Source organism: Fistularia commersonii, chromosome 17, assembly GCF_037954325.1.
Source record: "Fistularia commersonii isolate RoL2024-O1a breed Wild chromosome 17, RoL_Fcom_v1.0, whole genome shotgun sequence".
Lineage (NCBI taxonomy): Eukaryota > Metazoa > Chordata > Actinopteri > Syngnathiformes > Fistulariidae > Fistularia > Fistularia commersonii.
Genome location: NC_141300.1, coordinates 5,856,579 through 5,877,734, shown reverse-complemented (window position 1 = coordinate 5,877,734; position 21,156 = coordinate 5,856,579). Strand labels below are relative to the sequence as shown.

General features: G+C 40.4%; 1 protein-coding gene and 1 long non-coding RNA gene across 2 annotated transcripts in view; both read left to right on the top strand.

Annotated features, from left to right (window-relative positions):
- The first annotated feature begins 2,598 nt into the window (after positions 1 to 2,598).
- Positions 2,599 to 4,148, top strand: LOC147224870 (uncharacterized). The gene is made up of 4 exons (XR_015107354.1): positions 2,599 to 2,698; positions 3,033 to 3,082; positions 3,229 to 3,339; positions 4,015 to 4,148. It is a non-coding gene; the product is annotated as an uncharacterized LOC147224870 (long non-coding RNA).
- A 2,341-nt stretch (positions 4,149 to 6,489) lies between these two features.
- Positions 6,490 to 21,156, top strand: part of mrpl23 (mitochondrial ribosomal protein L23) — a 51,525-nt gene continuing 36,858 nt past the window's right edge. Inside the window, exons 1-3 of the mRNA XM_086163015.1 lie at positions 6,490 to 6,601; positions 7,476 to 7,598; positions 20,938 to 21,020. Of these exons, the coding sequence (XP_086019141.1) occupies positions 6,504 to 6,601; positions 7,476 to 7,598; positions 20,938 to 21,020 (304 nt within the window). The 5' untranslated portion in view covers positions 6,490 to 6,503. The remainder of the gene's footprint in view (positions 6,602 to 7,475; positions 7,599 to 20,937; positions 21,021 to 21,156) is intronic.

Genomic DNA, 21,156 nt, shown 5'->3' with positions numbered 1-21,156 from the left:
CCCCCGTCCCTGTTTATGCATGTCACCCCACCCCCGACCTCACCCCCCATCCCCTGATCCGCCTCATAACTCTGGCAGGCGCTGGGACACCGGGTGCATGCTTGCATTTGAACCCCTGAAATTCAAGTTCAACATAGGCCCGGCAGCCAGGCTCCTGGGTTAGAGGTCAGGCTTATGACATCAACGGAACATCCAGGGGGGGGTCTGAATTTACACACCGTCCCGATCGCCCCCCCTCCCCCCAGCTCCATCCCATATCGCTAAAAATAGGTAGAGGACTGCTGCGTGGCATGCACCCGCTCCCTCGGAGAGTGTGAACATGGGACATGAAAAAACAGAGGAATCTGACCTGAACTGGCCACTACCTCCGACCACTCATTCAGTGTTGATGGCACGGGGACAGGGTTTAATTGGGTGTGGGATGGAGGGACTAATGGTTTATGTTTAATGTTAAGTGGACCGACTGCTTTGTTGTGGTGAGGCAACATTGCTGAATATCGGACTCGTCACTTGAGAGATTTCCCCGGACCTAAGTTATGCGCTCCCCTTCACAGCTTATTAAACATACATGTCGTATTATTTCAGTTAATCATTTAGTGGTACTTGTTTTTTTCTATCAGAACAGCTTGACCTTGATCACCCCTCCGCCACCTGCACTGTGTTATACACAGCATTACTATAATAATAATGTAATCATAATCATTTTTAACATGCTTATCTGTCACTGGGTTTAGTTGCCTTGCCAACATTAGTCTATGCCACTAATACTCCACTTTTAGCACGTCAACTCTCATTTTTTCTTAAAACCACAACCCCTGTACCATCATCAGCATCATCATCATCATCATCATCGAAGTATTTTTCCCAAATTCCTTCATTTCACGTAAAACTTCCACATTTTCTCTTTCCTTTGAACTGTTCGATTCAACTAAGTTAATATTAGACATGCGATAGCAATCCGTGAGAAGATCTTTCACAGTTCATCTTGAGGAACGCATAAATGTTTGGGTGACAGGTTGTGACCATCTGCTATATTATTGCTGACAGATTTCACAAAACTTCACTAAGACTGAGGGCTTTGGAGTGACTGGACTTTCCAAAGCGGAAGAGCATTTCAAAACGGGCCGGCGGAGTTCCCCAACTGACAGACGGTGTTGTTGTTTTGGTCCACGAAACTGATTATACCAGTAGAAAAGAAGTGATTGACTCATTGGCTCCTGATAGAGAACAGTCCTCTGCGGCTCAGTCCCCCCCCTCCCCCCCCACTTCCCCGTGACACATCCGTTGCAGACTGTCAACATGGGATTAGAATAATTTTGCAAAACAACTGCTGCAAAATAGGATCGCTGCCCCCCCCACCACCTTAATTCTGCCTCATCTCTGACTGTGGCACTTGACATACATAACACACTTGTGGTCCAAACTCGCTGCGAGGCCACAGCTGATTGGCGCTGGGTCAAACTTGCCCCCAAGTTGCAACTCCTTCTGTCTTTGTTTCTGGGGTTACTCACGCCGCACCCATGATACTCGCACTGAATTGACTTGTTTGTAAAGTGAGAATGTCAAAACTTGTCAGCGAGTGGGCATTATGGCTCGTTGATATTCTCGCCATCTATTAAAGGAATTGATTCAAACTATGCCGAAGCGTCCTTCTTCGTGCAAAGTGGCTTCCCGGTGAAATGCCGTGAGCCGCTACACGCGAAACTACTCACTTCATCTGACAAAGTTTTCCATCTTCCTGTCTGGATCTTCAATTTACCATTTGCTTTTTCTTCTCTAGGATATTCAATACCAATGACTTCTCGCCGGCTGCCTGAGAGTCGAAGGGAGAAAGTTTCCATGCGGCCCCTGTGCTAACTGTTGGCGGGGCCGTTGCCACTGTGGACCAAACTGTTTCCGTCTATCCACCTCTCCTGTTGGAGGGCTCCCTCCTCCTCTTTCACTTTCTCCTCCTTTGTCCTGTCACATAAACAACTAGTTTCCACTACCCTAAACCTGAACCGTCATTCCACTTCTCTCACGTACCCACCTAACCACACACAGACACTCACAAACACAAACACACTGACCAGTAGTGCAACTTGTGTCTTGTCGGGACATGTATCTGAGAAATTGGATGGCTGTCAGATTAAAATAAAAACTAGCAGACTGAGGAGAGAGTGCCATATTACGGTTAATGGTTACCTGGAGAGGGCACGTATGCCATTTATGTGAGCGCATGTATACATGCGACCCCATAACACTATGCGGACACACACAGTGGCTTTTTTTTTTGAGGTTAACAGGTTCACTAAAATGAAACCTCTTCAAAACTAGACTGTAAACAGGAAAGAAAAAAAACAAAAATCAAACACGACACAAAACAGCTGCAGAATGCACATTGGGTTGTTTTTTTTCACCAATCGGCTGAAAAGCAATAAAACATTATTCCTTGGTTTGGTATGGAAAACAGAGATACCGGATGGTATGACTAAATGGTATTTTCCGTCAAAGAGCCCAACTGTGAGCGTGAACAAATAGGCTTGAATCGCATCTATAAATGGCAGACTTGGACAACAGTCTAAGACTGGTTCATATTGCTAGGCGCCTCTGCTCCCTCGAGACCGTGCCTGCTCTGCACCGATGGGAGCTCTGCTACATGCTGACACTTTGGCGGAGGTAACAGGCACAGATTCGGGAGCTAAGGGGGGCCATGCAGGTAAGAGTGAGAATGTGCACGCCCACACAATGCACAGACTTGATAAGGTATGAGTGAATTCATTTTAAAGTGAAATCATTGTAAAACAGCTCAGGGAAACCATGCAGCAACCAGTTGCTTGGGAAATGACCAAAAAATATGTATGCATCTACCAAAAAATGCATCATTTTATATGGACGATTGAATCGTCTCTATTTTTCTTGCAAAATTGTGCCATTAATTAATTCAAAAATGAAGTTTTAGGCTTGAAGTCCTGCTGCGTGTGTTGTGTCAATTGACTTCAAATAATGCTAATGCATAACGTTTGACAACCACGTGCTCCCCCTTCTTGCAGAAAAAAAACAAGGACGGTCGAGAATGCAAGGGTGACCTCACGGCAAGAAGGTTTGATTCTGACACTTAAATCTTCTACTCTTGTCTGCGTGGGGTTCCTCTGGGTTCTCCAGTTAGCTACATGCAGTAGGATCACTGGAGACCCAACATTGCCCAAAAGAGTGACTGGTTGTAAGTCTCCCCTGTGATCGTCCCAGGACCAACCCTGCCTCCCGAGAGCGGGACACGTAGTATCAATGCTGAATGAAGGAGAATGCCACATATTTGAATTGCTTGACACGAGCGCTTGTGCAAGATGAATACTGGAGGTACGAACAACCCTGACACTTCACTGAGCAGGGAAAAATGTTTCACCTTCGAAGTGTAACTGGATACGAACAAGGGAAAACATATTTTTAAAAGGAGAGAGATTCTCAGTCATATGGTTTTATTTAATATCCAGACCATATGATTGTGTGTCAGCTTTGAAATTTGCACAAGAAAATGTCTGACCATAACAACTGCTTGTTTTACGCCATTGTACTGTATGTCTTTTAACAGGTACACCCAAAAGAGTTCTCAAGATGATATACAGTGCAAGCTGACTTTTCAAAGCCCCATTCAATTTATATTATGTGTGTGGATGAGCTGACTTTTTAATTTTTTTATCAATGAACCTAATATTGACACTCACATAGCAAATAAGGAGCATTTTGGGGCTCTAATGCTCAGACACAGATGAACAGGATCAGATGAAATCCAAAAGCACTTAATGCCTTTCCCCCCGTTTGCCAATGAATACACTCAGTAAAAAATGTTTAACAGCTTGTGTTTCCCCCTCAACTAAACCGATGACTTTATTAGATGAACTGATGTTTTATTTCCAGGTTCCCAAATCAAAATCAAATCAAAGTTTAATGTGATCAGAAATCATCCATTTTAGACATTATTGTCATTATTGACATTATAAACGTTCTTCCTCTCTTTTCGTCTTTTCCCTTCAGGGGTCGTCACAGCAAATCAACCTTCTCCATCAAACTCTATTTTCTGTATCTTTGACATTATAACCATTATAAAGAGTGAAATAAATTACAATAAAAAAATGAATTGAAATAAAAGAACAGGAATAGAAATGGACAAAAACTGGGTGATTGGAAACTTCACTTTTTCCACAATTGATTTCAAATCATGGAATTTCAATTTCATTACAATTGTACACAATGCAGCTTTGCTCTAAGTGCAAGGACAATATTTGAAAGGCCTACATGTGTAGGTCTTTGCATTTGCAGTATTTGTTTTCTTCACCTCTCCAGGGGATCCTGAGTCAGTTTAGCTTTCATTCGGGGGGGTCTTGACCTGAACCTCTCCAAAGAATTAACCCGCGGGCAATACACATCAAAATACATATTGAGATTAGATTTGATGATTTTTAGATGGCATGACAAATTGTTTGACCACAGTGTGGAAAACTGTCTTAGACTCTCACATAGCAAAATCACAACATAAAAACAGTTAAAAATCCCATTAGGAGCTCAAGATGAGCTGTCAGTCATCGACAACCAAAAATACAGCTCAATAAACCACAGAGAACATCAGAGTGACACATTTGGCAAACCCGCCGGGTGAGGTAAGGCTGTTGGTGGTTCCTTGTCAGTTTAACTCTATCATAAGCGAACTAAAGTAACTTTCTGAATTTATAAATCTCCAAACAACCACATATTGGCATCCAGCTGACGCAGGTCCAATGCGACAAAGAAGAAAAATCCCTCGACCTGGTGGCACAATCATCAACATTTCTTAACGGCAAAAGGGGATGATAAGACAATCTCATGAGCGTCAACTGGAACAAACTACTGTCACTCACTCACACGCAGTCCCCCACACACACCGTCCCTGATCCACACACAGATGGAAACTTCCCTCTCTGACAAAGTGTAGGCTGTCAGTGTGGTCCGCTTTCTGCCAAGTCTGAACCAGCTGAGCCAGAGACTCATGTTGCACCCTGCTGGCCTTCAGATCCCCTCTTGCATCGTTCAGGAGTTGTGGAACGAAGTCTCCCTCTGCTGTCTCATCACATCTGCCTTTACTTTATATTTGTGACACAAAAGACCGTGAGGCTTGTTGAGAAATAATCAAAATGGAGTCAAACATTATTTAAAAATAATTAACCTTTGCTTTCACCTAAGGATGGCATTTGATGCAAAACTACAATTTTTTTTTTCAGTAAAATATCATCCTGTACCACAAACAATGCAATTGCTATTTGGGAAATTGTCAAAATTATAGTCTATTACTAATATGATAATTACCGAGATAATGATGATAATTATTATTTTCACAACTGTCCAAGTGTAAAAATATATACAAGATCAAATGTGACTTCTTACCATCAAAAACCTAAAGCAACATGCTTGGGCAGTAAATTCTCAAATAGATCCTGTAACCTACATTTTTTTAATGAAAATGGATGGCTGTCATCCCTGAGCTTCGTTTTGAGCCTTTTCAAGAAAGAGATTATTTAGATGTTATAATATTAAATAACTAAGGACCCATACCAAACTGAATGTTTTGAAGTTCGTTTTTTTTTAGATGAGAGACTTTCAAACATCTGGATTATTTTATTCTGCAACTGTGGACAGTCGCAGTTTGTCACTTTTGTGATTCCTGAGGCCCACAGTGAGTTGCCCTTTCACCAGGACAGCCGACATCTCTGACACACACAGTTCCTGGTGACCAGTATATTTTTCAAAAGAGGATCAACAACCTTCTTTCTGAGGTGCCATATTTTTTTCTGACTGTATTTTTTTTTATTCAGTGTATATATGTCGATATGCTTATATGTTTAGTATGTTCTTCTATTTTTCTAGATGTTTGTTAGCTGTTGTTTTTGTCGGTGTTGTAGTCAGTCTTCCTAGTCTTAAAGAGTTATTAAGTTAATGCCATTATTTTAATTCTTTTATGTACGATTGCTTTTCCTATTATTTTAACACATCTCGTCTGTTGAACTATATGTTCCTGTTTTGTTTCTATATAGAGCCTTGTGTTTCCTCACCTGATGGTACTGTCACTCCAGGCCTTTTAAAGCATCTTTTTTTTAAAATAACACTTTATTTATCAATACTCTGAACTGCTTTCTGTAATACTCTTTGACCGTATAAAGTATTTTGTTTTCCTATATTGTATAGGTTTCCAAATTGTATCTAGATGGGTGTTACTAACAATTAAGATATTAGATTATACTTTTTCACCATGATAGCATTGGTCCATTTTTGCTTCTGTATCATCTTCACAAAGTTTATTTAGACATCATGTCATGCAACTTCAAAACATAACCACACACACACACACACACACACACACACACACACACACACACACACACACACACACACACACACACACACACACTATCGGTCTCAGTTTCCCCAATGACACGGATGGATCCAATGCGCAGGCGCAGAACCCGCCATACTCCGGAAGTACAAAACTACACATGTGGTGTCTGACAACCTTGACAACACGACACAACAGACCTCAGGCAGCCCATGTCTCACATCGACCCGTGCTAGAGATGCCAGTGACAAGACTTCTGTAAGTGGCCCTTGACTTGTGATTACTATAGGTAACTTAGCGTGAGGGGGCTTCCGTGACAGGTTCAATGTTGGTTTGTAATCTTTCCTGGCTGTGCAGTAAACTAGCAGCACTAGCTAACACGAGCAGCTCCTCAGCTGTAATGCGGCGTATGAATGGAGCCGAGGAACGGAGAGGGTTCTCATTGAAATCCATCCAAAGTGGTCGCTCTCTGTGCGTGTGTTTTCATTTGTAGTGTAAATGTTCACCGTGAAATGATTCCGTTATGTAACAGGATTAGCCAACATTAGCATGCTATGCTAAAAACAGTCTGCCTCATTGGGGCAGTCATGTACTGCAGGTTATGCAGGGCTACATCTCCAGTGTCCTTTTACAATTGAAGCCAAGTAAGTTGTTCTTTATTGTTTTATTTACTTTCCCCAGAAGACTCTTCATGCTTTGTGTTTTCTTTTATATCCAGGTGCTTTAAAAAGAGGGGAATAACATTAAAAAATAGCAACGTCTTCACAAGGAAAACTTACATGGATCCATGATGACCGCATGGGGTTTTTAATGGAAAAGTAGTTTCAGATCTCCTTAAAGTCAATTGATGTATCTAAATAAATGAAACCTTTTGACCTGTTTGGTCATTTATATTCCCTTGCTTCTTCTAATGTGGTTTAAATGCCACTTGTTGCTTTGTTGAAAAAGACATTATGAGTGGAAAATTAATCTACAAACAAGGGTCACATTTGATTTTGTCTCATTCTTCATTTATACAATCAGTTGAAAATTATGTTAAATAACTCAGTGGTTCTCAGATTGAATGAGGTGTGCAGAAAATTTACTGGAGTTTCTCAGAGACTACTTTGACAGTCCACCTCTTTTTTCCCAGGTATCCCCTCTACCAGTTGGGTAACCCCCAGTTAAGGATCTTTCGACCCAACTGGTTCCTGACGCTGGTGAGGCCAGGGAAAGAACAGCCACCTGATACTGCCCAGTTTCGCATCCCAATGGAGTAAGTTTCAGCTTACCAACTTCTCTTGTAGTTTTGAAAAAGGTGTCATGTCAGACCCCAGAGTAACAGCTGATTCTTGCTACTGCACATTTTTGAGACCACAGTGCAAAACTGAGGACAGCAGTTTTAAGATAACACCTAGTGTATTTGTATATGTACATGCATTTCAAATTTACAAATGTCCTGAATTTCATGGATGAAAAGGAATCTATACTGTGTTACATACTCATCAGGGGGTAGTTTGTCATGTTTCTATGAGTCTGGCAGGTTTGCTATAGTTCTCTAGAATGTCTCTTTCTTGTTCTCTAGCATACTCACGCACACACAGAAACAGAAGACATGCACAACCATTTGCACATTCATGCAACACGTGCCGCCCTCTCCGTTTCTTATGGAAAAGAATTGCATTTTGTTGTTTGCTAGTTGTCAACACCTTCTTCAATTGGCCTCCATATCAATAGACCGAATTGTGACAACTGTCCATCATGTCACAGTGGGTAGATTTTGGCAAAACAAACCAACTCAATCTTAACACATTTGCATAAAGGATTATCAGTGCAGATTTTTTTTTTTTTTTTTTTTTAAACATAAATTAAAACAGATGCTTGTAGATAATGCCTGTTACATTTATTTCAATACACAGTACAAATCAGTTGTGTCCAGGTTGTGTAATTTTTTGAAGTGAAAAAAAAAAAAAAACACATTCGACCAGCCTACCCCCTGACTGAAACTCCATATGTTTTATCTCCTGTTTTGACTGTATTGGGTTTAATTGAGCGTGGTCCAGCTTCAAAATAGTGCCCAATGAAATTGAAGTTAATAAAAGCAAAAACATATAAGTATGGATGTATCTACATTTGATTCAGTGCATCAAAGTGTTCAGCTGCTATACGTTGGAATTATGCTAAACCGTAAATGAAAGAAATGTGATAGAGATTGCAGTATTAGGCATACTATATTATAAGGAAACATCTTTATGAGTTTGTTTTTTGTTTATTAATTGATTGATTGATTAATTACTGGTGTCTGTATAAAGTTGTATTGTGCTCTTCCACTTGGTGAAAGCGATTTTGGAGCCCAGGGTCTCTCTATAGCATTACTGCGCTCCTTTTACACCAGTTTAATGTGACATATATTGTGGAGCAGCTGGATGGTTCAGTTGCCGCAGACTGAAGCCAAATCAAGATTTATTGTGGATCATAGAGCTGGATCTGGTATGTCAGTTTCATTGTCTTTACTCAGACCTTGGACTGATTCAGCAGGGTGGATGATTGGTATCACAGGGGCCTTAACTGTGAAGAATGGAGCCCTTGATGCTCAACCAACTTTTACTACAAAATTTACTGCATCTCTGAAGGACAAAAATACAGCATACTTATGCCCAGTTTACACTGTCAGTTTTATTATTACAGCACCTCAAAGCCAGTTTTGGCATCCATTTAGCATTTTTGTGTATTTATTGGTAGATCATAGTCTTTTATATTTTAACAATATATATTATTGTATTGTTATGTAATTCAGAAGTATGATATAATAAATCCATAACATATGTTTCACATTACGGGCTGCTGTGATTTGTTTTTACAGGCACTGTAGACATTTTTACTAACCGGTGTTTGCGTTGAGCATCATAGCCACAAGGTGGTGGGATAACTCAGCGACTGAAAGTAGAGGCAATGGTCTTAACTTGAACGTCATTACCAAGCTGAGGTTGAACTACTTAGCTGAGACTGAAAAGCTGCCTGTCAGATATCATGTTGAAAATATATTGAAGAGATAGTTTTATTATATAAATAAGAAGAGAGTAAAATGTCCTTGATCATTGTACAAAACACGCGCGCTATCCCATTGGATCACACTTTATAGACCTCGACTTTTCACTTTATGTAGGTGAGCGTTATCTTGCTATAATATGTATATCCATACCTGTCGATTTCCTAGATTACCTAGATTCCCTCATAGGAAACACAGACTAAGATAAAAGTCAGGGTACCCCTTTCAAATGAAAGGCTCTGCATATTTTTATTTTGTGTGATACACCATGCTGAATAGAGGTTCAACCCCTGTGTCATGAAATGGACACTTTCACTGGAGTCACACCTGCTGGGTCAGATTCTGCAGGGGGGAAATGGGGAGATGTTGTTTTTTTCTAACATGAAACTATATAGGGATCTTACACATATATGTGGTCATTCAAATCTTGGGTTTTTCCTATGATAGATTTTAGTGCAGGGTCTGGGAATGGAGATTGGTGTAAACCAAACTCATGATACTTTCTGTTCCAAGCAATATTTAATTCTTAATTTCAACAGTGCTCATGGTTTTGTCACTGCTAAGTTCAGATGTGGTATCTTGCTTCTGGAGTCAGAAAGTGTGTGCTTCTGTTTGGTCCCCGAAGACAACACAAAATGTTGCTTGAGTGATTTGGGACAGGTGGAGAGTGAAATTGACTTTTCTTTCCTTTTGCATTTTGATAAGAGATGCACACCGCTCAGTTTATATATCTTGAGATTACCCTGATTTGTTTCCAATTCATATCTGTAGTATACTTAAAACATTACAGTTTACTCAATTTGTGTTAAACACATGTCAGAGGTGTCCCAGGGCACTGTGCACTTTATTTGTAAACAACACAGTTTGTGACCTAGATTTTTCTCTGCATGTTTGTAAAAGCCGTATTAGCAATATTTGCACTGATTTGCTCTTGAATTGTTTGACATGTTAAATTTTGTAATTTAAGTCTCTCACGTTAGGGGATCATTCTTACATGTCTTGTTTTTAGTGTTTCATAAGGGCTTCTTGTGGTATATAACTTGTGGTGTATATATAAGTTTTTTTGCTGAGGATATAATGAATGTCACTTTGCTTTGTCTGTTAAAGATTATCTTTTCACTTTCTTTAAACTCTTTCTTACTCTCCACCTCCATTTTTTTTTTTTTTTTTTTTTTTTTTTTTTTTTTTTACTGATCCCTTGGTTAGAGCAGTCAGCTTCTGATAAATGCAGTGACGGAGGTTGATCCTTTAACCGACAAGCCTGGGTGTATTGTCAAGGCCCCAGACTTTATGGTGTGGCGATGCCTGTTGATGCAAAGTCTTGATCATGACTTGTGAGCCAAGGTCGCTGAGTCTGACAGTAGTCCTCAGGTGATGAGCAGTCCCATGCCGACTCCAGACGGGGAGGAAAGATGCATCCGTTTGAAGCACATCATCTGAGTGTCTCTGGTGTAGCTCAGCCCATTATCTGTCCATCCAGGTGCCTGGCCTCCCACTCTGATATTTGTCACTGCCAAACTCCCAGGGTGCTTATGTAATTTTTTTTGCATGCATGTCTTCTATGGACACATTTGTGTGTGTGTGTGTGTGTGTGTGTGTGTGTGTGTGTGTGTGTGTGTGTGTGTGTGTGTGTGTGTGTGTGTGTGTGTGTGTGTGTGTGTGTGTGTGTGTGTGTGTGTGTGTGTGTGTGTGTGTGTGTGTGTGTGTGTGTGAGAGGGCTGGGAGGGAACAACATAAATCCATAATTTTGGCAAGTTTATGGTTATTGCCAGAGTAAGTCCTCAGGAAATGCACTTAAGTCCATTTAATTTCTACTGAAGTGATGGAAATCACTGCTGTGTTTTGTGGGGTCAGAAAATCTGGAGCACCATATACTTGCCGGCTTCTTTGTAGGGCTAATATTCTGAATTTGACACGCTGAAATGACATTTTTTAGCGTCCGTGTAAGAAATAGATGGAGGAATAGATTAGAATTTTGCTCATGATGGTTTGTCTTGTGTTTCAGGATGAATAATTTGAAGTGCTGATACAACGAAGTATCACAGATTCTTTACAAAACACTGTATTCTTTCCTTTTCATCCTCTCATGACCATCCTCCTTTCCTGTCATTGCATGCCCGTTGTCACGGTGCGCGTCATCCAAAGTCAGATCTGCTCAGAAAATAGAAAATACACTGGAGTAGTTAAGTTGCTGTCAGCAGCAGTTATACAGTATTATGATCAATAGATAGGTGACTGGACATTCATGGGCTGAAGGTCAAGAAATGCTAACTGGCTCAGGACATATACTGTATGTTGGTCCAAGTTTACCGATGATCCACACTTGTCAACTGATATTCCCGAATGTCGGCTTGAGGTCAGCAGTCAGATGATGTTTCTGTCACCACCGCCTGTCGGACGTGCTCAGCATAGATACTGAGTTCATATCAAACATGGCCTAAGCACATAATAGAAGCGCTGGAAAAACTCACCGAATATTTTTAGACATCCGAGCAAGCATTTAGAGACTTGTGTTTCTGGGTGGGTGTGAGGTTCAGGGGTGTTTCCAAGGTGAACATGTTGAATGCCTGGGAGGTAGACGCCTGATTGATATACTACCTCAGTCTCACTGCTGCATATACTGACTCTCGTGTGTACTTTTCACACAGACAATGGAGGTAAACAAAGTATGACACAGACCGAATATAACTCCCACTACCAGCTTTTTCATGAGTCATTTGAGCTTTGAAAGCTGTTCTAGTTATGACTTTCAGGGCAGGCAGTGCTGCTATTCAATTGTTGCAATCCTGTTCAAATTTTAAAGTGAAGAGTTTGTTGGCCCTCTCAGTCAATTTCTGCAGTTCTTTTACAAACAGGTGCTGAGGATGATAGGATTCAGACTCAACATGAACCTGATGCGTTCACTGGTCTCGGAAGAGAAACGCACTCTTGTTTATAATAAAGGGATGTGAAATGGGAAAAAAAAGAGTAATTAATTCCCCTTTGATCACAAATCAAGCAAGTTTGTGTAGCAACAATCGTAACGGATGACTTTGTTGGTGTGAGAGTGAGTCCCCCAGAAGAGCATGGGAGATTACGGGCCAAGGTCAAACTGAGTCATGTGGCAAAATCACCTTCTAATGTGTTATTAGATCTCAAGAAGTCAATGTCTGGTGGAGCCCGGTCATACTTGTGCTGCAGGACACATACAAAGTGACCTGTAAATCAGTTACATTCAAGTTGCCAACTCTTTCACTACATAACTTTGTTAAAAAAATGATGTGGTAGCTAATTCTATGTGTTTATGTGTGAGAGGTAGTAGACACCTAATCACAGTCTTGTTTTCACCTCCTCTTTATTTCCTCTTGCTTAAACTTGAGCAAATCTAAATCTTCTGTGCATGCATTCTTCCCTCCCGTGCTCTACTCTGCTGTTTATTGCGTTGTTGTTTCACACCTTGCGATGCACCCAAAACATGTGCCCGGAGCTCAAAACACCCAGGTTATGTTCTCTCCCATTTCGATTTCTACCTGCCGGAGGGGAGTTTTTGTACGTTTTGATGTTTTCTCAAACCTTCTTCTGGGTTCTGGGCCCCCTCTTTTACTCCCAGCTCTTGCGTGTCACTTGGCATGGCCAGGGGCCAGTGCTGAGTCACACAAGTACATCACAACACATTGTCTTCAGTCTTCTATTCAGTCACTGCTACCACACACTCTAATATTATCATAATCAGATTGTGTTTTCTCAGTGTCACCTGCCAAAGCAGCCCACACTGCATTTGGACTGGACAGTTGTCCGTTGCCCTTCAGAGCAAACCCGGGAAATCAGTTTGTACCTGCTCCACTTCATTACCGCATGGATTTTGAAAGTCAACCATGAATGAAGACCTTTGCTGAGTGTGCAACTTGCTTGCTGATGGAGTGTGGCAAAATGAGACCTGACGCGCTTCAACACCTTGTGTGTCTGTCCGTCCCTAAGTTGTACAAAACGATTGTCAGCGTTACATGGTAAATACATTATTTTCCCAAATTCTGAACGTAAGGAATGGTGTTTTGTTTTGTTTTATTCTTTTTATATGTGTAATTGAGTCTTCAAATTATTGGCGATGAAATCCAACTCCAACAGCAAAGTCTGAAATCATTGACATTTTCCTTGACGTACTCCGAGAATAAACATTTTGTTCCGTATCTGACAGATTAACTGTACCTCTGCCCTATTTTGGTTTAAACATACATCATAAGTGGACAGATTAAATATAGGTCTGAACTGTGGGTTTTTGTAAGTATGTAATATGAGTTCAGATCACTAGCTGAGCTTCCGACAATTGATAAATATAATTGACAACTAAGGTGTAATTTCAGATGTGTGCTGGGCTCATAGATAACATCATTATGATTTTTTTTCCATCACATTTTTCGTTTAGTCTTCTCAGCAAATACAGTTCCAATCAGCCAACCGCTAGTGTGTGATAAACATAGTTTTGGCCAGTTGGGGGGCCAGTCATGCTAGTGCATATGCACCCCGTAGGAGCCGTTCCAAAAATTCTTGGGCATTGTTGCTGGAGTACAAGAGTAATTCATCGACAGGCAGACAGGCGTTAAGAAAATTAATTGTCCGGAAAAGAAGGTGAAGAGTTAGTCTCTGGATACAGACCATTATCTATTGTTTGGAATGATTTTAGGTTTTAGGATAAGTCATGTGAAGCAAGAACAATTTATATGTATAGAATTGAGATTTGTGTGACTTGGGTCTGCACTGCAGAACAATACAACCAACTTGTTGAACCACCTGAGGAAACGCCATGAACTGCAGTTAAGTTATAGCATTAAACCCTGGGAGAATAACTACGGTAACGTTTCTTCATCGAATGCCCGCTCTGGTCCAAGGTCGACTCAGACATCAATAATATCATTGCTTTGCAGCTTGTAACCATCTTTATTCTTTTGTTGATACTGAGCTGTCACTGGGAGTCAGATAGATATGTTTTGGCGCAATCACCTGTAATATGTCGCGTGTAAAGTGACAATATGAAATCTCAAGTTTTGTCTCTATCTTTGTCCAGTATGCATATTGTGCCTCAGAGAAAGACACCATGAACAAAGATCTGTCTCTTTTTTCTACAAGAGCAGGTATGCACCACATTTTATTCAAAAGCTCTGAGACTATTTTGTCCCCTTTATGAATAAATAATAGTCATAAATATCCTCATTCTCAGTATTGCTAAAAGTAACCATGACAATAATTTTTACAGGTCTAAAGTTCTCTCAGAGGTGGTCCATACTGCTTTTGGCCACATTATTTTAGCTGTGTGGTTTTTAGATGTGTCCAAAGCCAAGTTAGGGAAATTGTCCCGTAAACTAGCCTTCAGGTTCCTCGGTGACTTGCCCAAATGAAGCCCGCTGTTATTTTCTTGATACTTAGTGTAGAGCAACTCCTGTATACATGCATTGTGTGTATTGATGGAAGGTTAAGGTGGTGAGTGTGCTTAACTCCACCCAAATCTGACAATGTTGCAGACTTACAATGAGAAATGGCTTTCTTTTGACTTTCATATACCCAGAAAGCAACTCTCCTATTTCATTCTCACCACTAAGCGTCTCTGAAACAGTATGCGTCGATGCTGCTGTTGTGCAAACTGTGTGGTATGACTTGGATTTTAATTGTCAAGTATGTCATCAAGAATGGGAACATGCACAGAAAATGCAAGTGCTACTTAGAGTATTGCATAACTTATAATACAAAGTTGTCCTATCTTTCACCACATTACATAACTTTCCAAGTATTTACCCGACTGTACAAGAACCACACAGACATCCAATTCTTTTAGCAAATAAACATATGTGACAGTTTTTTTTTATTTGGTATCAAATGAGTAAGTTGTTATTTCAGGGTATACATTTTAAACCATGCTTGCCATAGTTTTCCTCACTTTCTAATGGTAATTATTACAAGTTTGACTCCAGACAAATATCCTTCATAGCAGGATATGACCGATGCTTTTAACTTGTTTTTCTCGAAGACAGTGCAGAAAAATGACCGAATGAACACACAGCCCGTTTTCTGTAAAAGAGGGAGTGGCTGCTATGAATAGAGGGTCAAGGTGGCCACAAAAATGATGATCATTGAATCATCTCTATACAAGAAGAAAGCCGGCAGCAAGAGTTCCCATTCTTTGGATCCATTGTTTAATGTTTTTGAAACCAAACACCCTCGGTTGACATGAATCCTTTGCAAGGATAAAACTAATCTCGAGCACCAACTCAGATGTGCTTTACAGATTTCATTTGAAAATGTTCACAAATTTTCTCTTCATGGTGTTTAATTGACAACAATATGAAAAGTGTAAAACATTAAGACTTCATATCATGTCATTCAGGCCTGTTCATTGAAATCTGGGGTACATAAGCATTTACCACTTTTTCATGTTGCCATGTCTTTTCCAACCCTTAAAACTGAACAACACTTAGGGACAAAGTGGTGAAATGCATCTTGTGTGATTTTTGTCCCATTTTGCCTGGACACAGGTTTTAGGTCAGCGTTGCATTCATTATAGCAGTTTTAGGTTGTCACCTTGGTGCGTTTTCTCAGATTGTCCAGTATGGGAGAGCTCGTGTGAATGCTCAAACAGGCTCCGGTGCGGATCAAAGAAACAAGCTGTCGCACACTTGAAAAGACCGGTCTCGGTTTGTTTCCAGTTGAACTCTTGTTTGACGTCATAAAGCAGACGCACCCGGTCTGGACCAAAGAGCGGAAGCGTCGCAAAGCAAATTGCATCAACAGGAAGATAAACAAACGATATGTCATCTTGATTGAAAAATGGTCTGACAACGATATATTTCACAAATCCTTGTGGCTGCCCACAATGACAACCATGTATTCAAAATGTTCATAGAAAGAATGTCGGCATTGGATTTTGATGGAGCGATTGAACAGTGTCGCCTTAAGGTTTGCAAAGTATATGCCTGATCATTGGATAAACCAGTGGAAAGGAATGCCCATTCCTTGCTCTGTCCAGTAGATGAAAGGTTCTCTTCTTTGTTGTCTTCTTCTTGGATATTTATTGACCGTCGGTAATCCAGCTAGAAGATGCCTCACTATTACAGGCAAACGATTGGTGTACCCACATAATAATGTCTGAATGATTTGATCTGTTTGACAAAGTGCAGTGTGAAAGCAAACAAACCCAAAGGAAGGTCAGACAGTGTTTGCTTTTAGGCCTCTTGCAGGCGTCACAACTTGAAGAATTTGCATTGGAGTCCTTCAAATCATTGTACCACTTCATGCCCTGTGATAGTCTTCAATTACAGGTATGTCAGACTTTTTCTGGGTTATCTACACACAACAAAAGTTGTCTTTACGGAGCAGGTGACTTGTATGATTTGCCTTGAAGGAATGAAGTGCAGTCCAACCACAGTGCTTCTGCAGTCTTAATTCTTTATATATTTCTGAAAATCCTCGAATTATTATTATGGACTATGACTAACAGAAGATCAGCTCTTTTGATAACTGACATTAGTAAAGAATGGACTGCACATTGAAGAGCTGGCAGTTGTCATTCTATTACCGTCAAAATCCAGCAATCCATCATACATATGGATGGTTCATTTAGAAGGTATGTAAATTTACAGCCAAAGTACATATGGCATGCATTTTATCGTTTTATTTACAACATTTATTTTCTTTAATCCACACAATAGATTTGTACCACCTGGAATGTCCACTCAGTTTCCTCTTGGTATTGCTTTGACAAGGAAAAGCAACTGTTTTTCCTACATCTTGTTTTGCTGTTTGCTGACTTTGATTATTGGTTTGAAATTCATAAAAAAAACTTTGGGAGGAGTATATTCAACAGACTCCGCTTCCATGCAGTGTGCAGGAGGGTAATCTGGGCTAAGTATGCACAGAAAAATATCTCTGTAAAATAAATATATATATAAAAAACAGTTTTTTTTCTGTGGCATGGGTGTAAAAGTTGGACCATTTATTTATGGTACAATGCTAAGAAGTGGTTAGATGAAAGTCTGAATTTTTTTCTTGATGCCAGTCAGTGGTCAGGGAAGCCGCTCACAAAAGTACTGAGAATGGTAAGGAAGACGCAGCAGCAGTTCCTGGTCATGCAGAAGCAGCAGCAGCAGCAGCAGCAGCGGAGGGGATCGAGCAGCACAGTTGCGATCATCTCAGACATACAGACACTGAGAAAGAGGGGAAAACACAACCACTGAAATACTATAATATCAGTGCATCATTTTAAGATTCTCAATATGAGCCCCTGACCGGCTGATTCACAGTCTTCAAAAGTTATACCTCGTTCAGCATGTTCCGACCAACGTTTTATATCAGTATCTGTAATTTATGTGTAAAATGTGATTTTTGAATATTTTGTGAAGATAGCACAATTGTCCTGTTGATCATCTTAACAAAAGTCGTGAATTCAGGCCACATTTTTTTTTGCCTCATGTATTGGAATAGTTCTACATTCTTGTTTGAGGTGACTCAGCGACAGCATCTTAAAACAGTCATTATTATTGAACATGAAATTAATTCAAATGTTTTGAATAGCCATCGATGAAACAAATTAATTGTGCATCAACTGCATGAGCCTTTAAATTAAACTCAGAATTTGGGTTACGTTAAGTCTCACAGGTAATGATAAAGGAGCGGTCAAACTAAGACCTTTTAAATGAATTGCTCGGCAAAATATTAAATGATCCTCTTATTTTGGGTCTTGATGAAACGCTTCATCTAGTATTATTGCACAGTTAGTACAACAATTCATTGTGTAAGTGATAACGTTATCAAAGATATCAGCCTCAGGATACATGAAATATGGACCATGAACTGGATTTGATTGTTAAATTGGGCAGTTTGAAAGGATTGCATGCCTTTTAAATTTCGGCCTTGTTGATGCCTTTCAGTGTGTATGAAAACTTATAATTACATGTTAGAGGAAAGACGGTTGCATTTTAACAGTTTTTCTTGAAATGATAAAAGAGTTAGAGAAAACATATAAAGTTAGAAAATCATCCAGTGATACAAAGAACCGGAGCTCTTACAGGCAGCATGCATGAGCCAAACAATAAAATGTTAATACATTTCCTGTTGTAAAGAGACTTAAAATATTTATCTTGCACTTCAAATAATGCTGTTATGACATCTGTCATATCATATCTTTATTTGCCTTGACGTCCTAATCTCTGAAGGACAAATCAAAAATGAAGACCGTGTAACCGCCGGCCAGTGAAAGTTAGGAAAGTTCAAAACAAACATAAACCCCTGCCAATCATTATCTTGAGTATAACTTGTGTGAGAAACTTATTAACAGGGTGACCGAATGCTGTACCTCCATCAGCAATTAAAGTACTTTTATTTTGTCTTATGAATAGGCAATTTCAAGGCGAGTGCCTGTTTTCTGGTCAAAAGAGACCATAGAATATACTGACAGCATAAGCACAAATATCAACAAATTGTAATGCGTCCAAGCTACTCTTGAGATTTGAGCTTTTTTTTAATGGATACTAAACCAAGAAAACTGAAGTGCCCTTTACGACGGTGTAATCTCTGTCTCTTGAAATGAAAAGAAAAGATTGCTAAATGAATGAAATTTTGCATGCATTTATTGTTAGCGACACTGGGTAAGGCTCCATATTAATTGTTTCAAATGTAAATGCTCTTAATCCTACAAGTGTATTTCATGCTTTTCAGTTTCATTTCTTTAGTTATCTATATATTCCACCGTCATTCTATTGCCCAGGCTTACACTATGGTACTGCTGGCTTGATAAATGGAATGACAAAGACAAGAGGGATTAAAAAAAAAGAACAGAAAGAAAAACATCTTCTCATTAATCTGGCTGTGTGTTCCCTCTACTAATGATCCAGAGGAGCCCTGGCAGTCCCTGAGGCACTTTCTTCTTTTCCAGTTTCCTGCCTTTGCTTTCTAGGAAAACCCATCACAGCGTGGTCCCCCCCCCGATCTTCCTCTCTTGATTTCATCTACCCCCTATCACTCTGTTTCACTTCCCTTTGCCATGTATACTCTTGAGACGGGGTATGTGGAGGGTGGAGGTGGGTACACATGCAGCAGAGGGAAATACAATACCCCCCCCCCTTTCCCCTCGAATGTGTAAAAGGAGACATTTTGCCGTAAGGGGCCATATTAAGTTCTTCCCTACCTAATTCTTCCAATGGTTCCGAAACAACCCCCTACCTGGCCCCCCCCTCCCTCCCCCCCGGTGGTCCCGGGGGTGGTATTTGGTCCGACCAGGAAGGTGCCGGTCCGTGTAGGTGGTTGTAAGAAAAAATAATGTGTCACACACAATAGTCACCGCATCAGGCCTTCCTATGTTCTGTACGGGCGGATTTAAATGTGGAAAGAGTTACTCAAGTTTGCCTTTCTCGATAAACACAGTTTAGCGGGTCAGATGTGTTCTACGTCTACATCAGTGTCAGCCTTGCCAAAAGTTAGCCTATTATAGAGGGAAAGGCAATTGTTTGTACAGCATGGAACATATATTACATCATTCTTTGGTACAAAGAGTCTTTGTGTTCACAGACGGGAGTTTCTCATAATGTTTGCCTCACCTAACATTGTTCCAGCAGCTCAAGGTATTGTGCTGCTTCCTCATTTCAAAAAAAGGGCATTTTGCTTTATCCCGCTCTATCAAAGAAAAAAGTATGAAATGTTGGAAGATGCCATATCAGAGTTACTCATATCAGACCACAGCATTGTTATTAAGCACTTTGTCAGACGCATTTGGGAAGTGCTCTCTACCAGGCTAATCCAATTGGCTGGATTGATTTGCAGTTAAAAGCCTTGCTTCCTCTGGTCGGAGCAGCACGCTCCAAATGCTGCCCAAAGGGTTAGCGTGGCCCAATGGATTTGGTGGTGCCAGGCCCACTTCCTGTGTAGGGTTTCACTTGGTGCGATCAATACTTGCACACTGCTAATTGGATGAACACTGACACTCGCATTTCTCCTCTCCTGGCTTTATGATCCAGGCGATAAAAGCTGATTGTGTGTGTGAGGGAGTGTTCTGTCCGGTGAACTATGTAGTCGAACAGCAGATCTTGTGGTAATTGATCGTAACATCTTGTGTCCATGAAGGTCCTCAGACTTCCATGTCATGGTCAATTGTCTTCAAATCTTATCGTGGATTCTGGACTTGGTCTTTCATGAAAATGTGTCGCCTTATTGGGGCCGGCGTGGCACAGAAGGTTGAACCGAACATTCCTGGTTCAATGCCCGGCTCTTCCTAGTGTGTCAAAGTGTTGTTGAGCTGCTCCCCTGGTGCTGGTGGACGACAGCCTACTGTTCATGGCTCATCCATGATGGGTTATGGGTTAATTGCAGATAACGAAATTCCCCGACGGGGTTAATAAAGGATAAATTCTTATTATTTGAGAGGCTTTTTCAGTTCAACAAAAGCAACTGAAACATCAGAACAACTGAACGGAAGAAGTGTCTCGGATGAGAGTTGATACGTCTTCAAAGAAGTCCAATTGCCACAAAAATGATACCATCATAACATTTTCCCTATCATCTGTGCAAACTGACATTGTTTATCCTCTTGTACATCCCGATTGGACAGAATGACCAAGTGTGATGTGAAGAATTACCTGGAGAAGATTTACAACGTCCCTGTTGGCGTGGTTCGCACCAGGATACAATTTGGTAAGTAATTTCAGAAACCTCTAAAAATGTCTTTTTTTTTTGGTTTTCATAGAGTAACTGATCACCATTCTCAGAATTTTGGAATAACCGCTTCAAATGTAGTCATTTATGATCTAGACTCAACGATTTTGGTGCC